A 10,457-nucleotide genomic window follows, 5' to 3' on the forward strand; every position below is an offset into this window, starting at 1 on the left:
TGGGTTTCATTCTTTTTCTTTGTTGTTTTAATTTATTTGATGCCTTATAGAATTAGTTACTTGGTTGTCCATTAAATCATTTGTTAATAATTTTTCTAGCTAACCCGGGATCCTAATGAGGACAAATGTTACAGATGGATGAATGACTAATGAGAACAGATATATTGTTATATGTTTTATGTTTTGTTAGTTTAGAATTTAAAAAAAAATCATTTTAAGCTGCTATAGCTATACACAAAAGAAAAAAAGGGGTTTGTGAAGCGCATAAGAATTCAAGTCACCCAAAATGTGGGGTGTCATCACACCGATTGCATTATTAGAGCGATGGAGTTGAGTAATTTCTCCTTTTCTCACATCTTCAGCCCACTGGACAGCTTTGACGAAGGTACTGTGTGTATGTTATTGTTAAAGTTTGTTATTTAGTTGGGGTTTATCGCAATAAATTAGATTATTGTCATATATGGTGATCATTTCATTTATTTCAATAGTACAAGTCAAAAAGTGAATTGATAGTTTTTTTGTTGGGTCGTTACTTTTATTCATTGCACAACAAACACAACGGAAAATACTTTTCAGAATGCTTGTACCTGTTTAATTATTTTTATTGTTTCCAAAGCAAAAATATTAATTGAGTCAACATGTCTTTTTGCTTTAACTTATTATCATGAAAATAATATTAAAAATCATATAATAATCGACATCAACATGAGTTTCACTCTTTAAATGAAACAACAAATTAAGTTTTGCACAATATCCTACTTTATTTCGATAGAGCTTTATTTCTGGCAGCATTAGATCTAAAGCTGAGAAAATAATCCTCCGATCATTGCTGCTGGTATATATAGTAGTATATATTAGCTTTGTATTTTACAAGATAGGTGTTCTTACATTTTTGAGTAAATTGAGTTTTTTTCCTCCATTTTTACTTGTTGTTGCGCTGTGAGATTTTTCAAATGGAAAATATATATGCGCTGACTAAATAAAGGTTGGGAAACCTTTAGACAACAAATGGATTCATTCTTCTCTCCTGTGACAATAAATGCATTTAAATCTGCATCATCAAGTCATCGTCATGTTTACATTTTGTCAGAAGTAAAACGTAAGAGGATCTGTGATATAACCATGAGGCACACCTTTACTGATAGACAGGAATGAAGTTTTGTCAAGATTAATGCATGGCTAGGTCAAATCACTAAAGATTGAGTCCTGGGGGTCTTTTGTTTACAGTGGAGTGTTCTACGACAATGACATAACTCAAATTTGTTCGAACCGGCCGGAACTATGCAGTAGTATAATCGCAATTACAGTAAATGTATGAATATATGAAAAACACTTAAAGGCCATGAATATGAAACAAAACAACGGAAAGTGTGTTTTGCCTTCAACCTTAACAAATATATCAAGTGTATATAATGTGAGACCGACGACCCAATTAACTTTAGAACAGTTTGTAAGTTAGCCAACAGGAATAACGACATAAAGGCGTCACCATTTTATTGTCAACAGAGGAACTTGCGAAATTGTATGACTCTGTGAAGTAGGGATTTTGGACTGAAAAAGAAAACGTTCTTCTTTTCAGGTTTCAGGACCATGGAGAGCATGACTCCATCTGCCTTTCCAATTAATAAAACCACTGCACCTGGAGAAGACTTCAATTACCTTTTCGGCAATTTTTCCGATCCACATGAGCAGTTGAGAGATTCTCTCAACATCATGTCATCTGTCGTTTACTCCTTAGCTTTTGTCCTGGGCGTGCTGGGCAACGGCTTGGTGATCTGGGTAACGGGATTCACGATGAAGAAAACCGTTAACACAATTTGGTTCCTCAACCTTGCTGTGGCCGACTTTCTCTTCACGGCCTTTCTTCCGTTCAGTGTGACGTACACCGCTTTAGGATTCCACTGGCCATTCGGCAAGTTCATGTGCAAGCTTGCTAGCGCAGTTAGCGCTCTCAACATGTTCACCAGTGTTTACATCCTGACGGTGATCAGCATGGACCGATGCGTGTCTGTTGTGTGGCCTGTTTGGGCCCAGAACCACCGCAATGTCCAAAAGGCGTCCCGTGTGAGTGTGTGTGTTTGGGCGCTGGCTCTGATTCTAAGCACTCCATATTTCATCTTCCGGGACACAGGGCCGTCCTTCTTCAGCGAAGAAGTTATTAACTGCTTTAACAACTTTGTATTTTCTGATGACTTTACACCTGAGCTGAATCAACTCCGACTGTTTCGCCATCGGGCAATAACGGTGTCTCGCTTCCTCCTGAGTTTTGCAATCCCCTTCACCGTCATTGTGTCCTGTTACGCTGCCATCATCCATCGCCTCAGAAAGAATCCCAACCTGGCCAGCCAATCGAGTCGCACCTTTAAGATAATTGCTGCCGTTATTGTTGTTTTTTTCCTCTGCTGGGCTCCTTTTCAAACCCTTGTTTTATTGGAATTAACCAGTTACACGCATTCAAGTTTAGCGTTCCAAAATGTTATTACGCTTGGACTCCCAATAGCCACAAGCTTGGCCTTTATCAACAGTTGCTTAAATCCAGTTCTCTATGTGTTCATGGGACAAGATTTCAAGGATAAAGTTTGTAAATCTATTGTGCAAACACTGCAGCATGCTTTCCAGGAAGAGGACTCTCAAGTGGACTCAAAGACAGTTGAAACCACTCAGGGCAATGAAATGAATTCAGTCTGAGTTTGCTAAAGGATACGAAAACATTGCATTGCAGTAAGTGCAACATAAATGGAGATATTTCTGCTTAGCTTTTGTTGACTGTTTTAGATGTTTAAATTTTGAAACACTGACAGGATATTTGTTCGTGACTGTCTTATTCCTGTATTGTATTAAAACTGCATATATAAACAACCAATTAAAATATAAACAACCAATTAAATTGTTCACCAGACCAACTGTATCTATCTATCTATCTATCTATCTATCTATCTATCTATCTATCTATCTATCTATCTATCTATCTATCTATCTATCTATCTATCTATCTATCTATCTATCTATCTATCTATATAAATTATAATATATATTATAAATTATTATATATAATTTGTTTATTTACCATTGTCGAGGGAGAGAGATTTCTTTGGGGGCGGGGTGGCCAGAGATGTTTTAAACGAGAAGATTCTCTTTGGTTGCTTAACGCGACTATTTTCGACTGACAATATGTCTAAAAAAGAAAATGTAAGCATCACCAAAGGTTTAACCACTTGTCTAATACTTCTACCTGCAACCATTAGCTCATAAGTAATTCGTTTAATGCAAATAAAAAGCAAATTGTGCAGTGGCTGCGTTGTAACTTTTCGTCCATGGGAAAAACTCATTAGGCACCATCTTGCTGTTAAACAGGATCTTTGGATGGTCCGGCCTGTATCCACCAAGGTCCGTGCCTGGAGCAGGAAGCGAACAACCTCCAGTGTTATTGGGAACCGACAAATATCGCTCTTGGCTGTCAACAAATGTGATTGATGCTGCGGTAAGTGCTGTGTTAAAAAATGGTGTACTGATTGGGTTACGTTTGTTACTGAAACGTCACAATTATGACGACATGCTAAAGGTGGCTAACGCTACCTAGCTACTAAGCACAAACAGACAAAAGCTAAATAACATAGCGTATAGTACAATTGTTGCTTTCGCACATTCGTGGTTAAATAATGTATATGTGGGACTTGAAGGTGAGTTTTGTATTGCACATACACGGAGAAGAGCCAAAAATAGGCCGCGCTAAGGGAGCTCTCCAGTCGTCATCTGTTTGTGTTCTGGTCTAAATCGACAGGTTTTAAATTCCCTGCTGTCATGCCTTCATGATTTCAACATGCTTGTACATTACCTCTTGATTATATATTTAGTTGGTAATAATATTGTTGTATTATAAAGGCTTATACTGAATGACATCTGGTGTTGTGCTTGGAGTGAGTTGCATTTTCCATTGATTCCCTATATAAATAGAACACTGCGCTCCGCAAAATGCAGTTTAAATGGTATTTTGTTAAACGATTTGTTAAACCCCATAGTGTATAACTAACTTTTGTGTACCAATCTGCAGAATGTAAGTTTATGGCAGTGATTCTCAACTATTGAGAGAAATCTTGAAATGCTTGTTAATTTATCTCAATTGATCCAGAAATTATTTTATTAACTATACATTTAATATATCTTTGTTGATCTATTGATGTTAGCGATGGATAGTGACAGGCGGAACAATTAAATACTCAATTACTAGATGGCAGAAAGTACGATAAGTACAAAAATGTTTTTCCTTTGTCGTTCATGGGGGTGTTTTCCCTGTGTTTTGGGTCATTGTCTTGTTGCAAAAAGCTTGACCTGTGTCTGGAACCAAACTTTCTGGCACTGGGCAGCACATTCCCTGCAAAAATACATTAAAGAGTGTCAAGTGTTGTGATGGATGCATGCCATTGTTGATGATGTAACCTGAGGTGATGCAATGAGATGAAGCGTATATGTGTGTGCTGGGTTGTTCTCAGGCAAATTGACTTTGTTGTAATCCCAAATTTCGCCACTACAGTGTGATCAACTTGGCCTTGTTGTAATTCCAACCTTAGCCAGCAGAGGACGCCAGATCTTGACATGAAACCTAGCCAAATTTCCACAACTATACATCTAATGTACTTTTAGTTATTTTTGCTTTCCACTAAAATATATAACTTTGCAGAATAGTCACATCTGTTAATGTAGTTATGTTTCATGTGTTAAGATAATATATGTTAACGTTGGGGTGCCCATGATCATAAGTGTTATAATTCACGTGTTAATATAATCACAGTTTAGTAGGTTTGGTGTTACATTTGTTAATCAACTGTTTATGTTAATCAATATTATGTGGAAGATGATTGAGGATGTATGGAGGTGTTTGTTTGGGTCGAAACATAATCTTTGGGTGGAGTAAGGCTAAATAAAAAAAAGAAGTTAAAAGGGGAAGTAACCGACGACTAGCTACAGCTGCACGACCACAGTAGGTTGCCATAGGTGCTAGGGCTATGAGATAGAATGTTTCATTCGATCTAAAATATGAAATCAGGGGAATTCCCATTCGGTTGCATAGCTAACCCACTGGGTGTCTTAGTTGACACGGAAGGAAGTGATCACAATTTCCCCATTGGAAATCATTGTACAGACATCGCTTAAAATGTCCAAATAATGGGGATCAACCAGCCTCAAAATGCATGTGGATGTCTCTACTTGGGCCCATTTCAACACCTCATAAAACGATTCGCTCTTCCATGGCTGATTCAAGAGCAAGAAATGAGTAAGTCGTCTCTCTTCAGCTAAATTGCCCTGAGACATTTGTCTATTTCCTTTCAACAGACGCAAACATGACATGTTCCGAGAGGCTTAATGTAAGCTAAATTGTTCGTACGTTGTTATTCAATTGAAATTGGTTAAGGTATGGGGTACCACCTCCGCCGCCTATCCAAAAAGGAGGTGCTTTAAACGTCCACACTCATTTGAAGGGTCAAGGTAAGTCTCATGCTCCCAATCCTTCCAACAAGCCAACCTCCGGGGGGGTTGTCTTACAGTTATTTATCCGAAATTTAATTGGAACGCAGCCGATGCAGTTCTTAGGCAAGCCTCCTCGCTGAGCGGCGGGCCGGCTGATGGTCTGCGGCGACGACAGTCCTATCACACAAGTCCTACCACACAAGTGCCGATGTTAGGCTCGCCTTTAATAGTCTGCTGATTTCACCGATTGAAGGCACCCCGTGCTACATGCTGCAAAGCAGGCCCATAACATAACCGAGCCTCCCCCATATATCCCAGTAGAGAAATTGTTCTTTCCATGGTACTTCTGTGAACATGCCGAGTCCAGTTTTGTGTCCTCTGTCCATAGGACTTTCTCCATGAAGCTTTGTAGCATCTTCATTTCCTTTTGTTATACCCCGTTCATCTCTTCTGCATCCTTCTCTCTAACACCAGTCCCTGGCCTTATGATTTCCCCACACATCATCAACATTCCCTTATCTTAGGTCTTCCTTTCAATCTCATCACCCTTCTACCGATATATTCACTCTCTCCTCTCAATGTGTATAGCAGTCCAAGTCTGCTCTCACGTTGTCCACAAAACTATTAACCTTGGCTGTCCCACTAAGTGCGGCACTGTGGTCGATTCGCCTCACAGTGTGAAGCGTTAGGGTTGCACATTCTTCCTGTGCCAGTGTGGGATTCCTCCAGGTACTCCAGTTTTCAAAGATATGCATGGTAAGGACCACTCCAAATTGCCCGTAGGCATGAGCCTTGTTCGTCTGTGTATGCCACGAGCAGATGACCAGTTCACGGTGTACCCTGTCAGTCAGCTGGGATAGGTACTACCACGCCCATGACCCTTGTGAGGAAAATCGATTCAGAGAATGGATGGATGATTGGTCACTCCGAAACCCCCCCCCCCCACACACACACTCAACTTTTGTATTCCATCACCTCCAGTTCTGCTTCCTGATGTTTCTTAAGTGTAATTTTCTAAAACCCTATAAACCTAATCAATGTCATCCCGTGAACATCGTGGTCCATAGGCACTCCAGTCTAACCTCATCTGTCAGCCTATCACTATTCCAAAGAGGCATCTTGGAGCTTATATTTACCTTAATATGTACTTTGGCGAATTATTTTCAGGAGTGGTGTAATTCGTAGCATGAAGTCCAATTTGGCTCAGGCAATGACTGATTGTGCAATCTGACACTAATGTACCTTGATCTTGGACTTCACATTTAATTTCTCTGGAGGTTGTTCTGCGCTCATTTGTTACCATTGGTATTATCTATCTTCGATTCAATTTTTCTCCCATGGCCACGTCTAGGGGGGTTGGCTATAGTCCCTTGGATCTTAATTTTCTGAATGTGCATCTATGGTAACAGGAACATCATGTTTCTGGGAGATGGTCTCAGAGCCTATACCTTGCTTGTGTATCATTTTCTTTCTGATGGTGTCAGAACATCTCTTATCAGCGGCTGATTCTAGAGTAAATTGTATTTTTCCTTCTTCCAGGTGCTGTTTGAGTGATTTTGATTTTTTTCTTCTTCTTCCAGGTGCTGTTAAAAGATGAAGAACCTATGAGCATGTGGAGTGTCGAAGGACTCCTTATTGGATCGTATTTATCGAGAGACTGAGGACTTTTGCAACTCCTCATGGAAATTATTTTTGTGACCGTTTGGATAGTTTCTCTTCATCTCGCATAAGTGATGCCTTCAGCACATGGACCACATCATTTTATCATGGAAAGGCAGAAAGCATTGAATAGTGTCTCGGGTGGAGATCCATGTACCTTCATTTGCACGGAGTGTGGTGATGGATTTTCCCATTACACACAAGTGTTATCCCACATGGCCATTCACGGACCTTTGGAATCGTTTTCCTTTGATGGTTCATCCAATGGATTTGAAGTCCCTCGAGAATATGTGCTGCAAGAAAATGGCACACTGGCAATTTTAAATGGCTTATCACTATCTCCTTCCCCTGCGAAACCACCATCCCCTGGAGTCCCGCCACATTTCACACCTGCTGTCAAACCTTCATCTCCTAAACCAAGGCCTCAGCCCATTCCTGAAAACCCCAATCGTAACCCAAAAACACAGAAGTCACTGGACTTGAACAATGCAAAGGAAAAGCCTCCACAGGACGATTACCGTTGTGAAATATGTAGTAGATCATTCAACAGTTTGCAAAGTTTACATTGTCACCATCAGTATAGAAATTCAGAGCTAAGTTTCAGGTGTACTTTATGCTGCAAGATCTTTGAAGGTGGACAAGCTCTGGAGAAACACCTCCAAGAACATACACGAGAACGGTTCCATTCCTGTAGTGATTGTGGAAAGCGATTCGTGAAAGCATTTGCTTTGTTTGCTCACCAAAAAGAAAGTCATATTGCTGCCACTGCTGGAAATTCGGAGAACAATGAGGAAAACAAGTTTACCAAAATGTATCCATGTCGCAAATGCAAATTACATTTCTTTTGGTTGTCAGATTTTCAGACCCACGCACAGCACCTTTGCAAAGGTAAAGCATCTAATGCTGCATTTGCATCTGAAATTGAAGTGAAGTCCAAAAACAAGAAGGATCGACCTCGTGAAAACTGTTACAGTAATGGCAACTTTAATGACCTTAAGGACGGTAATGACATGTGCGATCAGGATACGAGCTACAAAATTGTCACACCGTACAAATGTGGTTTATGTGGGGAGTGTTTCCTGAACTTAATCACACTTAAAAAGCATCAGCTGACACATCAGAATAAGGAACCATATCAACTAAATCAAGAATTGATCAACCCAACGAAAAAAGTAACACTTCGATCTAGGCGTAAGAGGGCGAAAAGTAAAAATAGAAAACAATATCCCTGTAAGATTTGCCAGCGTGTCTTCAGTCACTCGAGTAGTTTGTCGAGGCACATGAGATACCATAAGGGTACCATGCACAAATGTACATTATGTGCTCGACATTTCCCTCAGCGCTGTGATCTAGTAAAGCATCTAACGCTTAATCACAAAGACGACATAGAAAAGAAACCTGGATTGAAACACTTATTACGACCACAGCCCCACAATTTAGACCACAAGCAACCCGCAACAGAAGTTAATCAAAACAGGACGAGACCAAAGAAAGCAGGCGGGTTCAACTTTAAATGTCAAGAATGCGGGAAGAGATTTTGGCTGGCCTATGTTTACCAGCGTCACTTGCGTTCTCACAAAAGATGTCACAATAAGTGTCCCCGATGTCCTGCTAAATTCATGAGTGATTCCGCACTTAAGGCTCACCTAAAGAATCACCCAAGCGGTTGGGATAAACCCAATGTGGAGCGATCATCCCATGCTACAGGTACAAACGGGAAACCCGTGAAGAGTCATGTACGTGATGTAGAGGGCGATGACACGGTGGACCACACCCCAAATGACACAGGAAATTCCAGTGCTGTCTTTGAATGCACTGAGTGCGCAGAGACATTCTCACTCTTGGAGACATTTCTTCAACACCAGACTTCTCATGGCTCAGAAAACAATGGGTAACTATGATGTTTGACCTCCAAGTTATGGTTTTTGCCACGAATGAAGCTCTCGAAGAGTTAAACCGTTTCTTACATGCACATGATTAAATATTGAAGAAAATATTTGCCTCAGTTCTGCTATGTTAAAATTATAATTTCCCGTGGCGTGAGGACAGAATCTATTTTGAACGTGAGGACATTATGAAAAGCTCTTAGGAATTTTAAATACTTCTGCAGCACTCGTACAATTCACAAAGTGAAATAGCTGGGTTTGATTATAAACATTGTCCCTCCCACGTTGTAGTTAACCAGAAAATTCCACCCAATACCTGGAGAAATTGTTACTTACCATGGTATTGTCAATGATAACCTACATCGTTACGGTTTACTTTTATGTTGTTTATCCAGTTCATTGCAACAAGATGGCGATTCAGTGTGATTATTTTTTTTTATTAAATTTTTGTCGAAAAACTATTGGATGTTGTCTAGTTTTTAAGTCTCCTTTCATGACTATGTTTTCTGTTACGGACAAAGTTTAAGGACATCTCAAAGGGACGTTGTGAGTGGACTGGAGACTATTTTCAATCTGTTAAATCCAAAGTCTGTTGCTTCTGTCCATCCATCCATTATCTGTACCGCTTGTCCCCATGGGTATCACGGGTGTGCTGGAGACTATCCCAGCAGTCTTGGGGCAGTAGGCGGGGCACACCCTGAGCCGGATGCCAGCCAATTGCAGGGCACACAGAGACGAACAGCCATCCGCACTCACACTCGCACCTATGGGCAATCTGGAGTGCTCAATAGTTTTTGGGGATGTGGGAGGACCTGGAGAAAACCCAAGCAGGCACAGGGAGAACATGCAAACTCCACACAGGGAGGGCAGGAGGTGGAATCGAACCCACACCCGCCCAACTGTGAGGCGGACGTGCTCACCAGTGCACCGGTGTGCCAACCAGTGCGACACCATGCCACCCTGTTACTTCTGGTTGTGTTACATTGACATTCCATTGCATATCCAACTGAATCAGAGTTTGCAGATGGACATACTAGTGATTCTTTAAAGCCAGGAACAATCAAGCAGACAAAGAATATTAACAGAAAAGTTGTACAAAGGCAGTGATACTTATTTGAACATTAAAACCATGTTTTGACTCATGCGGGCGGCCTCCGTGGCGTTTCCTCTGCATTTTATGGCAAATTCCGGAAGCTGTCATCACACCATGTGACTAAATGGACCAATCATGAGATGGTTCGCGTGACACATTGTGTGGTGTCAATCTGTTGTGTGTTGCAGAGGTGCCGCACAATACGATGCAGAAAGATAAAGATTACTTAAATTTGCAATTTTTTCAACACATTCCGCTTTTTTCAACACAACCCCCTCTGCTGGATGGGTGGGATAATGCATTACAGTATTGCACTACAGGCCCTGACTCTAAAATCACCTTGGGGTGCAACA

General features: G+C 40.6%; 2 protein-coding genes across 2 annotated transcripts; both read left to right on the forward strand.

Annotated features, from left to right (window-relative positions):
• Positions 1–309: 309 nt before the first annotated feature.
• LOC119136202 (chemokine-like receptor 1) lies at positions 310–2,854 on the forward strand. Its single transcript, XM_037274521.1, has 2 exons — positions 310–385; positions 1,580–2,854. Exons 1-2 carry the CDS (start codon positions 325–327, stop codon positions 2,686–2,688), a joined length of 1,170 nt encoding a protein of 389 aa, XP_037130416.1. The 5' UTR covers positions 310–324; the 3' UTR covers positions 2,689–2,854.
• A 481-nt stretch (positions 2,855–3,335) lies between these two features.
• On the forward strand, positions 3,336–9,460 carry si:dkeyp-84f3.5 (uncharacterized protein LOC334144 homolog). Its single transcript, XM_037274361.1, has 2 exons — positions 3,336–3,481; positions 7,047–9,460. The coding sequence occupies exon 2, from the start codon at positions 7,200–7,202 to the stop codon at positions 9,018–9,020; it is 1,821 nt and encodes a 606-aa protein (XP_037130256.1). The 5' UTR covers positions 3,336–3,481; positions 7,047–7,199; the 3' UTR covers positions 9,021–9,460.
• Positions 9,461–10,457: the final 997 nt, after the last annotated feature.

The sequence above is a fragment of the Syngnathus acus genome, chromosome 16 (genome assembly GCF_901709675.1).
Source record: "Syngnathus acus chromosome 16, fSynAcu1.2, whole genome shotgun sequence".
Classification (NCBI taxonomy): Eukaryota; Metazoa; Chordata; class Actinopteri; order Syngnathiformes; family Syngnathidae; genus Syngnathus; species Syngnathus acus.

Excerpts from the sequence above, each read along its gene's own strand:
- si:dkeyp-84f3.5 (XM_037274361.1), top strand. The coding sequence starts at position 7,200 with ATGCCTTCAGCACATGGACCACATCATTTTATCATGGAAAGGCAGAAA.
- LOC119136202 (XM_037274521.1), top strand. The coding sequence starts at position 325 with ATGGAGTTGAGTAATTTCTCCTTTTCTCACATCTTCAGCCCACTGGAC. Across the intron at positions 386-1,579 it reads ACTGGACAGCTTTGACGAAG|GTTTCAGGACCATGGAGAGC; the intron begins GTACTGTGTGTA and ends TCTTCTTTTCAG.